Source organism: Pelobates fuscus, chromosome 5, assembly GCF_036172605.1.
Source record: "Pelobates fuscus isolate aPelFus1 chromosome 5, aPelFus1.pri, whole genome shotgun sequence".
Classification (NCBI taxonomy): Eukaryota; Metazoa; Chordata; class Amphibia; order Anura; family Pelobatidae; genus Pelobates; species Pelobates fuscus.
In genome coordinates, this window is record NC_086321.1 from 150,640,246 (window position 1) to 150,656,392 (window position 16,147).

A 16,147-nucleotide genomic window follows, 5' to 3' on the forward strand; every position below is an offset into this window, starting at 1 on the left:
TTGCATGTTATAGGGCTATAGGTACAAGTAGGATATTGCGGTTTCAAAACCTATATTTTTAAAATGTATCAATAGTGACATTGTAACACTATTATCTGTCATAAATCGCTAAATAACACCCCACATGTACATATTTTTTTTAAAGTAGACAACCCAGGGTATTCAATATGGGGTATGTCCAGACTTTTTTAGTAGCCACTTAGTCGCAAACACTGGCCAAAGTTAGCGTTCATATTTGTTTGTGTGTGAAAAAAGTAAAAAACTAAATTGAACGCTAATTTTGGCCAGTGTTTGTGACTAAGTGGTTACTAAAAAAAGACTGGACATACCCCATTTGCAATACCTTGGGTTGTCTACTTTTGCAAATGGTATGCCATCATGGGGGTAATTCTCATTCCTGGGCTACCATACGCTCTCAAAGGCAACGTAACCAACCTGGCCATTTTCAATGTAAAATATGACCCATATATTTGACCCTGTAACTTTCAAAAATGCTATAAAACCTGTACATGGGGGGTACTGTTATACCCAGGAGACTTTGCTGAACACAAATATTAGTGTTTCAAAACTGGAAAATGTATCACAACAATTATATCATCAGTAAAAGTGCTGTTTGTGTGTGAAAAATGCAAAAAAAGTCACTTTCACTGACAATATCATCACTGTGATATGTTTTACTGTTTTGAATCACTAATATTTGTGTTCAGCGAAGTTTCCCGAGTAAAACAGTACCCCCCATGTACAGGTTTTAGGGTGTCGTAGAACGTTACAGGGTAAAATACAGTGATAGCAAATTAAATTCTCTGGACTTTCGGCCTGGGTTGGCAGGCAGGTCCCTTAAATTGCAATCAATAAAATAACTTAATTATGTAAAAATATTACATAAATACGCACGTAGAATTTAAATATATATGCATATTTATATATTTGAAGTCTACGTGTATATTTATATAATTATTTATGCAATTTTGTATATGGACATATGAATAGTTCGTATTCTTTTTATTTATTTATATATACATAGATATATATATACAATTTCATTCTAAGTGTATTTTGATATAAATATATATATATTAATATCAAAATACAGTTAGAATAAAATTTCGTATAGATATATAATTTTTTTTAAAATTTTTATTATTATTATTTTTAATTTTTTTAGTTTAATTTAAATTACTTATTATTTGTAGTTTATAATAATATATATACAATATATATAGTTATTATATATATTATATATATATACACGTGTGTAATTTAATTATAAGTGTATTTTTATATTAATATATGTACATATTAATATAAAAATACACTTAGTATGACATTATATATATATATATGATATTTAGACGTATATTATATATATATAATATACGTCTATATATCATATATATACACATATATAATTATTATTTTTATTTATTAACTTTAAACTTTATTTTTTTTATGATTTTACACTAAGCAGGGAGACTGCCTGTCAGCACAGACAGTCCCCCTGCAGGCAGAGACTAGGACACCTATTTTGACCATGTGGTCGCCCTGTTGGGCGATCACATGGCCACAGGGGTCCTAATCCGCCATGGGGAGACTGTCTGGGCTGCAGGCAGTCTCCCCACAACGGGAGCACCGCCGATCGCCGCCGGGGGAACGACGGCGATCGGGTAAGTACATTGGACCGTTAGGACGGTTCAGGACCGTCCTCGGTCGGCAAGGGAAAAATGCCGATGACGGTCCTGAACCGTCCTCGGTCCTTAAGGGGTTAATGTAACTCTCCAAGCACCATAACCACTGCAGCTTATTATAGTGGTTTTGGTGTCACGAGTTCTCTAGTGTCAATTTTCCCCTTCCTTGTAAAGAGTCAAACCATATTTGAAATTGCTGAAAAACGAACAAGTGAATATAAATGCGCTTATAATAACAGTCCTCTAATAAAATTTATAGGACGTGACAAAGTTTTTGTAAAAGAGCAGCACCCTAAACAGTGTAACAGCTCATAAAAACACACAATAAATACAAGAAATCTATATAGGTGCGATGTGTCTTTAAGACAAAAAGTTATTTTAAAATGCAGCAAGTGATTTAATGTGCAATTTGCATTATAGTGTATAATATTTCATAACACATATATTGTGCACAATGGTGCAAAACTCTGATTAAAAATACACAAAACACTCACTCTAAAATTCATATGCTGGTTATCTCCATGTATCACAACATTATGTGTGTGTATGTATATGTATGTATGTGTGTGTATGTATGTATGTGTGTGTGTGTGTATATATATATATATATATATATATATATATATATATATATATATATATATATATATATAATATATAATTTAAAAATATAGGCGCACACCTGGATTTAAATGTTGTTCAAGTTACTGTGTCAATAATTTCAAAATTCAATCGATCTCTTGAATTTTGAAATTATTGACACAGTAAATTGAACAACACTTAAATCCAGGTCTGCACCTATATTTTTCATTTTTAGATATTTTTGCTGCCTATATATTCTACTCAAGCAAGTTCATCATCCTAACCGACCCTTGCTATTCAGGCATAGTATCACCAAACTTACAGCAACTCCACTCTAACTGTTCTATGTTACATCAGCCAACGCTGGCATGTAATTCCTCCGCCAGGCCGTACACAGTCCCACGCCCGGAGATCCTTAATTCCCCACACATACACCCCCTTCCCATGCTGGCATGACCATAATTAAATATTCTAAGTCCTACCGGGATAGCTCAAAACTGCCCTCATAGCTTGGTATTCCATATCCCCCTATATGTATTTTAGCTACAGAAATCACAGGACCAATTAGCGGTAACTCATGACTCTGCCTATCCCCCATTATTGTTGCAGTATTGGTTAATCACTCCCCATGGTCTCTGGTAGTGGCCTAGGATCCTCACCCTACTCCCTTATAAGGATATTTGATTTATGTCCTATGAATCTTGTACCCACCATCGTAGGGTCAGGATTCTAACAACTATGTCCTCAGGTTACCTATTCATAGACCAGCCTCAAGAACAACCACCCCGATTATACAGGCGTATTTCGTCCACAGTAAGTCAAGCCCAATTCCAGTTCCAGCTTGCCTCCCACCATCATTTCCATTTAGGTTCTCCAATATCTCATTCCACTGGCAAGGAAACCACATTCTACCCCAAGCAAGGTATGTTTACCCATCACCCGTCCCATTCACGGATCCGGTATGTCAACCGGCGGCCTGGTTCCCAGCTATGTCAGTAACTAGCCTCATCATTATCAATTCCGTGAGGCCAACACCCATCTTTATCCATCTTCATCCCCTCGGCCCAACACATACCTAACGCCTCACATCAACTTCTCCAGGTTACGAGTTAGGGCCTCTTATATTGACTCTTTTTACAGTCCACGAGAGGCCAATGTTCTTGCCACACCTTTCAGTGGCCCCTGCCCACAAGGCCAAATCACATGAAGTCAAACAGTTGATATCCACTCTACTTGCCTCCATACATAACGTCAACGATGGACTACAGAGACTGGAATCTCCACAGGCACTGACGCACATCCCAGACACAGGGCTCCCAAATTCCTCTCATGGTTATGTTATCCTTTCAAATCCTGCCCCTAGCACATCAGTTTACATTATTACTCCCTCGTACTTTGTGTCCCTGACCATACGCAAAGACATCTGGGAAGGTTAATTTTAGTCTCCTTACTGATTGCCTCCCACGATGTCTTAGAGTACAAGATCATTACTACTACTACGATGATCTGTACGTCTTTCTATACACCAGAATCCCAGACTCAATCAGAAACTCACTATCCCAGAATTCATCCTAGCCTTCAGACTTTCGTGACATAAGTGGCTCTACTTCTCCTCAGCATAGAGAAGGTTTGCATCGACACCCTGGAGTTTTACCTCTAAGCACACCCTTTCCGTCACTCAGTCGACTTCTACATCAAGGTTTCCACACACCAGTTCCACACAGGTCTGGTCACACTCCTGTCCAGTATTCACAAGTGTCAGATCCTTCAGTCTGCATTAATAGACCCCGCAACACAATCACGTTGCTTAAGGTATTTGACAACCATATTAGTTACCCACCCCTAGCCTCAACTCATTTATTTCCTCTAAGGAATTCTCCCAGCACTATGCCAAAGGGGTTGACCGGAGCTTTGGTGGGCAAGACAGACATTTCTTATGCCTCCAAGCTTCTACCTATTCAGCCATCCCGAGGGCATGTTCGTGGCATTTTATGGAGGGATTGTCATGACTTTCCCACACGTGTAACTTTTAGAGCAAAGAGTAACCCCAAGCTGTTTGTCTTATTTGCTAACACACTATGTTGACTAACACTCAATATTAGCAAATGTCCTGCAGTCACCCATTATCTTAGATAACTTCCTCGCGATAGAACGCCCTCACTCAACTCTGGTTAGTATTCACAAGACGATGGCACTTTTCCTCACTATGGGTTCCACTTTCACAAACTGACCTTCTAAGGCATTCATCTTGACACTAATATGCTACAGAGCATGTCCACCTACAGAGACATTACAGCGCATCGGAGTCCTGGGAACCTTTCCTTCTGAAGAACACGCGGGGGGGGAGGGGAATGGATCTACAGTCCTACTGGGCACATTGAAGTTTGCCATGAGAATTACTCTGCACATTTATTTCCCGACCGCTGAGTCTTCTTACCACCGGCGGTTGCATTCTGGCACTAGTTGTAAGCAGACCTACACATATGGTTAAGGTTCATACCACACTGGAATAGGAGGCCAAATTATTCCCGCCATTTCTCATAATTTCCCAGTTACATGGACCAATGCCTCCGCACACACTGATTTCACAGCCAATTTGGTGACTTTGGTTCTGAGATGCCTGGCCAGTTGAGACTCTTAAAAAAAAAAAAAAAAAAAAAAAAAAAGCTGGCTATACCCACATTCCTGCACTAACTCGCCTCATGGCATATGGCAGATTTCTGGATTGAGCTGCCCTCTCTCATTATACATCACGAGCATAATATAGAGATTTCACCTTTACAACAAGTTTACCACCGATTATCATAATACCGATATTCGTTCACTAAAAGCCATTGCGACACTCCTCTCCTTTTTGCCCACACAATTTAAAAAATCTCTCTTATCACTACAAACTTACTTGGCTGGAATACAACACCATATCTTAAGTGCCTATCCTAGAACCAAACAGTTCACATCCTCTTACCATATGTAATACGTAGGGACATAAGGACTATCCTACAGACAATAAGGTGCCGGTCAAAATGTCAGACCTTTACAGGTTATAACTCACTGGACCAAATCTCAATGTACCCCTATTTAACTGCAGGGCAAACCACTCACTACAGCTAAATTCATAATGTACCTCAGAACCATCTTAACTAGGCGGGGACTCAACCCCAATGCCTTTTCGGGACATTCCTCCAGAATCAGGACAGCATCAGCTGCTTCCAGACAAATGTCCCTGCTCACACCATAAACATTAGGACGCTGGAAATCCACAGTATATTACTAGATACATACCACAACCAGAGCTAGAGTTGAGTAGGACAAGCCTTTACGAATCTTGCAACGTAAAGATGTGTAATAAGGTAGGTATCTTATTCAACTTTTGCCCTCTTTTATTACAGGCCTACCCGATACGTCGGTTTCGGCACACCACAACCGACTTGCTCATATATCTAACTTATCATGTATACGGCTTTTGTCCCTGACTACAAATATATATATATATATATATAGTAGAGATTGTGGCCGTATTAGTCCAGTGATGTAGATGTAAAAAACAGATACAATTTGTATCTTGTAATACCTTTTTTTTATTGGACTAACAGATTTTTTAAATTTTCGGGAGAACCTCCCTTTCTCAAGTCTGAAGCATTTTATCTGTTTTTTACAAGTAGTGTAAATCTATATAACTAAAAGCATATATCATAGATAAAATGCACACTCACAAAAGTAGAGCAGATGCGCCTGCTCTAACTGTGACAGCTCCAAATATCACTTCCTCCTGGGATAAAAAATGACAGAGACAGTCGATCCACTTCACAGATTTATTGCACAAAATACCATATAGCAGCTTTGTCCAGAATCCCTCCCCCCCTCCCTTTTTTTTTTAGCATTGCAACAGTTCAGGTTTCAAAAGTATAAAGCCGGCTTCTGTCTCTAAGGGTAAATATTCTTATGCAGACAGTGTATTAGATTTAAAAGTTTGTATTTAATATTTATTAATGCATATTAGTTGAGTGGTCAGCTGATGCTCTCAGCCAAAAAATTAAGTCCTGCGTTGTAGATCAGAATAGCTAACGAAGGTTCCCTCTTTGCAGCATTAGTAGTGAAAGTGAAGAGCAGCACCTGGCGAGCCACAGATAAGATGTCAAACCATTTTCAAATATGAAAAAATGACACCTTGCATGTGACCTACACAGCTTTCCAAAATACATCCTGTAAAGAGATATCTAATGTTTATACTTCTTTTATATCACATTCTGTTTCATTTAGAATAGTTTTTTTTTCTTTTGATCTGTTAAAAGCCTTCTAGATGCTGCATAAGCCTCCTGTGTGTGATTTAAAGTTCAATTTACAGATCAGGAGATAAAAACTTCTAGAGCAAGTTAACATCTGGGTGAAAATTAAACCATTTTTTAAATTTCATGCTGCTGTGCCAGTCACAGCCAGGGGATATTTGGCTATGGCTGCATGGATTGAAACATAAGTGATTTAATTCTTAAATGGTAGAGAATTGAGCAGTGGTCTACACACTAAAACGGCTTTATTAGGATAAAGTTGTTTTGATATCTATAGTGTCTCTTTAATACAAATATAATAATAATTACTTTTCAGTAATTCTGCTTCATTTGTTAGCGGCAACAAGAGAACTTGGCACTACCGTCCATGGAGAAACAGGCCATTGAGTGTGGAAAGGCTGGACTGGATACTTGGGAATACAAGACCCACAACTCTTTGATGTATTATCCTGCAGGTATTTTCACATAACTGCCTATGACTTTACATACTTTTCATTTATAAACAAACCAGTGCATTTGGAAAGTATTTAGACCATTTTTATGTTGCAGCCTTGTGGTTTAATTGTGTAAATGGTTTTTAATTATTTTTTTTCCCATCAATGTACAATCAATACCGTATAATGATATTTTTTTTTTTTGAAGACTTTTCAAATTTACTAAAAAGAAAAAACTGAAATATCACCGTCACATGAGTTTTCAGACCCTTCACTTGAAATTTAGCTTAAATGCATCCCAATTCTCTGTATCATATTTGAGATGTTTCTACAATTTGATTAGGGTTCACTTGTGGCAAATTCAATTGATTAGACATGATTTGGAAAGGCACACACATGTCTTTATAGGGTCTCTCTGGTGCAAATGTACATCAGAGCAAATATGAAGCCATGTGGACAAAGGAACTGGGGACGGCAACAACAACATTTGGCTGCATTGAAGGTTCGCAAATGCACAGTGGCTTCTATAATTATTAAGTTGAAGTATTTTATTTTTTTCTATTCTTTATTTTTGCGGGTATGCAGAATTTAAACTTGCTTTACATCAAGTGCATATAAGGTTTCATGTATACAATACATTTAAGATAAACATCATGTAGTGGTTATAATTGCACATATGCTAAGCCACCCATTTTTATTTAGAAAGTCACAGCAATTACTCCTCTTGCTAAGCACATATATTGAATGCTGCGTATTTGGAGGGTGCAGGTAGCCAGCTGGATGAGCCCTGCTTAAGGATGTTGGGGCTGGAAACTTGCTTGGGCACTTGGTTGGGGATTTGGGAATACATGGGTATATGGCCAGTGGCCGCTTAAACGGCTGAGTGGGGGGGGGAGGGGGTCATCGTGAACAGAATCCCAGGCTGTCTGCTTACGGAGCCAGATACGAAATTTTATAGAAACTGAAACTTTGAAAGTAAGCTTTGAAATTAAACTAAAAATTAAACTAAAACACAACAGCTGCATATAATACTGATGTATAAACCAGGTACTTGAGCTTGCATGGAAAGTCCAACTCTAAGTCCTGTATTGATGATCATCTTAGGCCAATTGTAGGTGACAGGTCCACTAGGTGTTGGTCTCAGGTCAGGGAGCCTGTCGCCCTCGGTGCTATTTCTCTGGGCGCAAACCGAATTATATCTTCCATGTTCCACAGCGGGCGGGTGCCCGTAGGTGCTACCGGCATCGAAAGTTCCAATGACTGGAGGAAGTTAGTCGCCTCAGATATATGGGACAGGTAGGTCGTCTTTCCGGCATGTTCCATTACAAGGCAATGCAGGCCCCATTTATAAGGGATGGAATTCTCCCGTAGCTGCAGGGTGACGTGACGGAGGGATCTGCGCCACGTGAGGTTCTGTCTTGATAGGTCTCTATAGAACGTTAAGGTATCTCCCTCAAAGGTAACTGTAGGTGAGCCTTTTGCAGCTCCCATCAGGGCCCCTCGGTCTGAGTCCTGAACAAATTTGATTAGTACGTCCCGTGGTGCTTTCTGGGGTGCCTTGGTCGCTTTGGGGAGACGAAAGCAGGAGTCCATCCCTATTTGCTTAGCCTGCTTTGGGACCAACAACGTGGCTATGAGCCTCCTGCAATAATGTTGTAGTTCCATGTTGGTGACCGATTCGGGCACACCCCTGATCCGCTGCTTTCTAGCTTTAGCCTTGTCCTCCATGCCGGCCATTTGGGCCGTCAGCGTTGCACACTGCTTTTGACATGATCCCAATGTTGCATCCGTGGCCGTTTGCGCCACCCTGGTGCTCTTGAGGGACTCTTCAATTGACTCCACGCGGCCAGAGAGCGTAGAGAGCTCGCCTCGGACTTGCGCCATGTTCGCATCGAACATCGCTTTAATATTTAGCAGCGCCTTTATGTCGGCTTTTGTAGCAGGTGCCGCGTCCCCTAGCTCGTGTGGCTGTAGGGATTTGATTTGTGCCCTACTGGGAGCGTGAACGGATTCAGGTAGACTATCTTCGTCTGATGATTGTGTGGCGTAGGCCTCGCTCGGCGCCATCATTATCTTTGATACTTTGTACGGATATATTTTTTTCTCCTTTCCCTTCATCTACTTGGATACTCTGTTTAGATGACCTATTGTTACAGACACATTGAGATTTTGTACCATCTTACAGTTCAGTAATTTTGGGCTTGTTTGCACCTAGGGAAGGTGAAATTTATCAGTTAAGTAGGGACACTACTAAGTGTATAGTGACTTATAACTTTCTATTTTCCTTTCCCTCTCTGATTCCTTTTATGTGGTGTTCGTCCAGATCTAGGCATCTTTCCAGCTATTTTTACATTTGGTATTTATTAAAAGTTAATTTTTATCATACTTTGTGGTCACTGGACAGTCCAGTTCCTTGTTTGCAATCTCATATATATATATATATGTATATACATTTTTAATAAAAATATTAAATAAGCAATCTAAAAAGTTAATTTGCAAACACAGCTACTATAGCTGTGAATCTTACCAGAGTGATACAAACACTTAGAAAAAGCACCTCAGGCCAGGAATATTGCAACAGTATCAACAAATGAAGCAGCGTGTTGCAACCTGGCGTGTGGAGCTGCGATGTATCGGATTTTATCAGATCAACTCAAGGAAATTGATTGATGGAATGCTAAAAACATACAATCACACAAACAAAAATGATGAAACAATATGACAGAGGATGCTTGAAAATAGAAACCAACACCTTATTCATGTGTCTCCATAACTGAGACACGATGTTAAATTAAAGGAACCTGACCTTGGTGTTGGCCCCCACCTGAGGTGAGAAAAATTGAAATTCAGTGTTTGTTGTTTATCTTCTTATGTGTGCATGTGGGATGCCGTACGTGGGTCAAACCACAAGACCCGTTAAATGTAGATTCAGGGAATATAGACTGGCCATCATTCATAAAGACAAATGATCACCAGTTGCTCGTGATTTCGAGATGTTTCACAATAGTGACCCTTCATCCAAGTTATGGCGATTCTATACCAGTTAGAAGAGACCTAGCAAAAAGGAAGAGGGATTTAACAAGGCCTGAATCTAGATGGATTTTTAAACTTAATACACTGGCCCCTAATGGTCTCAACGAGGAACTGGAACAGTATTAAATGTTCAATATTGTCCCTGAAATGCCCCCCCCCCCCCTATCCTTTGAAACATAAGAATACTATATACATTTGGTGGAATTTGTGGGTTCCCCTAGTCCGTCATGGCAAAAAGCTCCCGACTATAAGCTTCTTTTGTGGCTTCTAAATTTTTCACTGTATAATGCAAAACGCATCCTGATCCTTATACATAAAAATATACTTATGTTGTGTCTCTTTCTTTTGCTGAAAGATTTGTGATCAGAAAGTGTGTGATGGGACCTCTTAATTGATTAAATCTTCTATTAGATCGTATTTATCCGCCTCCCCCCCCTGCCTTTTATAGCTATACAGTTCATATCCGTGATCTGACCATATTGGTGATGTGACTTCAGTTTCAGTAAATGTTTTATGTATACATAATCGATACCAATCCCCACTGTTATCCTTTATAGAGTCAGTTAGATTGTGTTTATTATAATATTATTTCTATGTGTGTTATTGTGTCAAGTAATCTTACTAACTATGTAATTACTCATTTATCTGTATAAGATTGGTATTTATGGATGGTTATGTCTCTCGATCCATTTCGGGTCTTATTTCTTTTGTTCCTAAGATTCTCTGTACAAGGTATTTAAGACAGCTGAGGCATTGTGACTATAATCTTGAGAGAGTTCTGTGAGAGGAACGAAACGGGTAGGCGTTCCATACGTATCAACTGCTTCCTGTTTTCCACCTGACATCCTAATAGCGAGTCACCATTCGCCGTTGTCTTTTTCGAAGATTCCGACCGCGATGTTGGCAGCGTTCCAGTTTGCAAGTATCTGTAAGTTTCCCAGTGATCCTCGACGGCTACATGCTCAGCAACACTTGCGATCCAGCCTGCAAGTACCTGTTTCCTGGTGATCCTCGACGGTTGAATGTGCAGCAACAACAGCCTCTTTCATCTGAAGGATCTACTGGGTTTTTTCTCCCTTCGTTTTTCATGTGTCAGGTTCCTTTAATTTAACATCGTGTCTCAGTTATGGAGACACATGACTAAGGTGTTGGTTTCTATTTTCAAGCATCCTCTGTCATATTGTTTCATCATTTTTGTTTGTGTGATTGTATGTTTTTAGCATTCCATCAATCAATTTCCTTGATTTGATCTGATACAATCAGATACATCGCAGCTCCACACGCCAGGTTGCAACACGCTGCTTCATTTGTTGATACTGTTGCAACATTCCTGGCCTGAGGTGCTTTGGAAAGTGTTTGTATCACTCTGGTAAGATTCACAGCTATAAAAGCTGTGTTTAAAAATTAACTTTTTATACTGCTTATTTAATATTTTTATTAACAATATATATATATATATATATATATATGAGATTGGCTTCACCACTAGCAATTAATTGATCAATATGTGAGGAGAAAACGATTCAGCAATATTTTGTGATTTATTTTTTTATTAAAGCATTGTTTTTCTGACAAAACAATGCCCTTTTTGAGTCTAATACTATAACGAATAAAGAAATAGTACGAGTAACCATTTAGGAACCTAGCAGAGATGCTCTCCCTAGGAACACAAAATAGGAGGTAATATAACCGATTAAAAATAATACCTCTGCATCATTAGTCATGTCTGATGATTTTGTAGTAATAAAACAAAGCAAAATAACATATGAATTATGAGAAGAATCACATTTTCTTCATGATTTTGTTACCTGTCCTACCAAATGCTATTTTCCCCATATTTGTTTATTCAAACATGCATAGAACCTACATGTTCTCTTTTGTTTTGTTTTTTAGGTGTTCCTGATAATGATGCAATATTCAAAAAACCACGGGAAGTTCTACATAGAAACACACGTTTCCAGAAAGACCCTTTCAGCCAAGCTCTTAGTAAATCCCAGCTCCAGCAGGCAGCAGCTTTAAATGCACAGGTACTTAGACTCCACCTCTCTCTCTGTCCTGTTTCTTACTCCTGTGGAAGTCTGATGAACAGATTTTCTTGCCTTACCTTTTTTGATTTGTTTTTTCCTCCCTTTCCACCTTTTTACTTTGTTATACTTTGATTGAGCAATGGTGTTTTGGCCCACAAGGCATATTCTTTCCCTAGTGGATTTCTTTCTCACCTGGAGCTCCAATCAGTACTTGTCAAGACAAGTAGGACATGCAGAATAGTCACACAGGACAAGGAAAATAGACAGATATGTATTATTGGATCTTTGGACATTATGTAAAGAGTACATAGAATAAGAAATACCAAAATAAAGCTAAATATCAGGGATAACACAATCGAAAAACAAAACAAGCCAATGGTCAGGAATTCCAGAGTCAGAATGGTAGAGACAAGCAGGGATCAATAAACAATCAATAAAGGAACAAGCTCTCAGATTGCCAAAAAGGAAACAAACAGGGTACTGAACTCAAGTATTTGTAAGCCGGTGCCTTTTCTTTGATAGCCATGCCCCTAAAACTTGAATGTACGCCAGCAATGGTGCAATTTTGTGTGCATGGTGTTACAAAGTGGGCGTGGTTTCATGAAGATTAGAAAGGGGTGGAGCTACATCATCTGGCAACAGAAACGCTGGCAAAGGTATCTGAGGGTGTAAAACAGATGTGTTGCCTCCTTAGGGAGGTAGGGGCACCTGGTGAGTTGCGTAGCGTGCAATGGTGTGCTTCCTTACACTGCTCTTTGTAGGGATATCTTTGTAGAGATCACTTTTTTTTTTTTTTTAATTCTTTATTTTTGTTGTGCATGTGGTTACATGTAGACTTGTGAATACCACAACAGATTTAGCAAGCGATATTGCAAGTTTAGATATAGCTTTGACATGGTATATGAAGGAACTGCACAATTTTTAAAAGTAAGATCAGGCTGAACAATAAACAGAATGGTCAATATATCCAGATGGAGTCATGTAGCAGCGGTCTGGTTATTCTAACTGATGATATTATAAGACATATTTAATTGAACTCAAGCTGTGAGGCTATCTAACTGTGGGATATTGCCAGGTGTGGGTGAGTGGGAAATATGGCTGGTAAATCATTTATGGCTGTACTAGTGGGTAGATCCTCGGTGCTAAGTGCTAAGTAGAGGGTACAGCCTAAGTGTAAGCCATACAGTGTTTTTATGCATCGTATTATTTAGCAAGTTTAGCGGACACACATTTAGTAATAGTACTCGAGTGGTTTCTGGATCTATTCTCCAGGTTTTGGGCTGCAGTGGTAATGGGAGTGACTAAGGAGGAAAGGAAAGTAAAAGAAAGGATAAATTAATGGAACAGGAATGTGCGTTGGTGCAAACAATGGGAAACACAGCACAGTAGGATACAATGCCTGCAAGATATTCAGAGTTGCTGGTTATATTTAAATAGAGTAAGGTAGGTGCTATGCTGTAGAGTACCCTGAAAATGTGTAACTGTGTAAAAAGGGGGGCAGCACGCATTGATTTCCCTTATTTCCCCTACAACTGCAATGGTTAAAGGGTGGGGTGGATGGCCACACAGTTCAGCCGATACCTTCCGTGGCTATGGTACTGTCCTGCAACCCGGAGAGATAACGCAAGCCCTCGAACCTTGAGGTGAGTTGGAGGGCCAGGCCATACTCCATGGTCAGGGTGTTCATCGATATCTCCAGCCGGTCTGGGATCTCAGTGGTGGATCGTAGCTGTGCCTTAGTGTGCGATAGTCGGTTTGACAGTGGTGAACGCTTTCTGCTTCGGGAGTGTTGCTTCGTCCCTTTCGGACATGCGCCCAGGCCGGCTGTGTGTCACGTGTGTAAGTGCTGTGGGTGGTCCGGGCTGGATCACTGAAGGGTTTTTGCCGGCAGCCGGTGCCTCCGTGGGGTGTTCACTTTCCGAGGCTGAGCTATGTGTGCAGGCGCATCCAGCCGCGTGGACAGAGGTTCAGGTAAGTTTCGGCTGATAGGAGGACGGTATTTTCTCGTTCGGGGAGGCTTAGGTACAGTCCCTGGGTTCGTCAGGAACAGAAGAGCCTCTAGCTTCTCCCAGAAAGTTTGGAAGGCCTTGTCCAGCCGGTGCTCAGCCTCTGGCTGCTCGTTGTGAGTGCCGGAGGAGCGCGATGCTTTCGCCATTTTGGGTGCAGTGCCGTCGCTTGGTGCAGGTCCCCGTGCCGCCACGGCATTCTTGCCGGGCCGCACTGGGGTCTCCCGCAAGTGGACCGGGATAACCCCCGCCGGTCCACAGTGGGGGGAACGAGGGTCTGGTCTCCGCTTGTCTGCCGTAAGTGTCAGTGGGGGAGCGGCCGTCTCCCCCACGCCGACAACGTATGTAGGCCTCATGGGAAGAGCAGGTGCATTATGCCGGAGTTGTCGCTTGTGTGGCATCATTGCGTGCCCCTGGTTGTCACCTTCCATCTGATGGCCTTTTTGGGCCGGTTAGGTCCCGTTTTGACCGCCAAAATCCACTTGATTAGTGCTGCTGAGCAGGAGCTACACAAGTTTGCGTCCTGTGCTCTCAGTGGTCAGGCCCCGCCCCCTAGAGATCACTTTTTAATTCTGGTGGTCGCTGCTTGCTCAACGTAAAGGTTTTGCTGTTGAGAGAGAGAAGAGAGTTGTCGCCAGGTGTGTGTGTTTCTCTATCCCATTTGCAGGGTTCATTTGTATTGCCACATGATGAAAAAATATTTAACTGCAAATACAAAAATATAATGGGACAAAATAAACAAATTACCTGGTTTCTGGTGGCTGGAGTGTGCAAACATCAAGAGTACCCCATGGGAGGAGTATTTACTATATAATGTATCACTCACAGCCTGTTTGTGAGACTTGGGTAATCGTATAGGTATTCAATTCTCTCAAAGGCAATCTATTGGGAAATTTCAACGGTGGATTCATTATAGATTTTGCTGTAAAACAATTTGGCAGGCTTTTTAAAGTATCCAACAACGCTAACTTGACAATATTTCGACATCTTATTGTCTTTGTTAAGATTTGTCAATGGAGCAGGCTGCTACTTCGTTCCAGATTTTAGTCATTGTGACATATGGGTGAATGAATAAGCAAAACAGACACACACATGCATAACTTGCCTCTCACTCACACACACTTATCAAGGCACTCACTCACCTTTCTATTACTCACTTTCATGGGTATACATACATAAGTAGGTTCTCAGACACGCACAACACTACATTTAATTGCCTACCCATTAGAAGAGAGAAAAATGTGTTCAAAGATTTTCATCTGACCATATGCATGTGGCAAACTACTTGAATTAGAAAGTTTGTCCCTGGGCTTGCAGACTTTGAGGTAATGCTGTCATTGTTAACCAAAACAGTGGTAAATTGTTCATTTTTGTTACTAACAGTGGCAGCATGGCATTCATTAACCATGACATTGAAGGTTGGATGAGTGCTGTATCTATCTAGGGTTTCATTCTGAGATATAGGAGCTACCCCACTGTAAAACAAATGATGATGAAGAAAAGAAAATTTGAGCATGATAAACAATTTTGAAAAGCACCATACAGGAACAAAAGTATTATCACATTGACAATAATATATCTTTATATTTAGTACAAGCAGGGGAAAGTTGGTCCTGATGGGAAGGAGCTAATACCTCAAGAATCTCCTAAAGTTAATGGATTTGGATTTGTTGCCACACCTTCCCCTGTTCCAGGTATGTATATATGACAATTTATATTTATAATAAAGAAACTCATACTCTTTGCATTTGGGAGCTTTAAAAAGAAAAAAGCTAAATATATAATCTCTTAATGGCCTGTAGTGGGGGGAATCGGACGGCAAACATCTGCTTCGTTAGGCTTTATTTTTACATGTTCACAAAAGATAGAAAGTGACAGTGCATGGAGGGGAGATTCCATTTGCTCATATGAGCACTTATTCATAGGGTCGTAATTTGGCAGGGACATCTCCTAGTCTTACAACTTTGCAAACTGTTGGACACTAGGGTTTCTTATTTATATAAATGTTGACATGGTGTGAAGCACTGTTAATGCAGTGCATCATTAGGCTTGAGAGGAGCAAGCCTTGAACCTGCATCCTAATAATAATTTATT

General features: G+C 40.2%; 1 protein-coding gene across 1 annotated transcript in view; it reads left to right on the forward strand.

Annotated features, from left to right (window-relative positions):
- The window catches only part of ESS2 (ess-2 splicing factor homolog), a 38,538-nt gene that overhangs the window by 10,807 nt on the left and 11,584 nt on the right, over nucleotides 1-16,147 (forward strand). Inside the window, exons 5-7 of the mRNA XM_063457047.1 lie at nucleotides 6,891-7,008; nucleotides 11,914-12,047; nucleotides 15,645-15,747. Of these exons, the coding sequence (XP_063313117.1) occupies nucleotides 6,891-7,008; nucleotides 11,914-12,047; nucleotides 15,645-15,747 (355 nt within the window). The remainder of the gene's footprint in view (nucleotides 1-6,890; nucleotides 7,009-11,913; nucleotides 12,048-15,644; nucleotides 15,748-16,147) is intronic.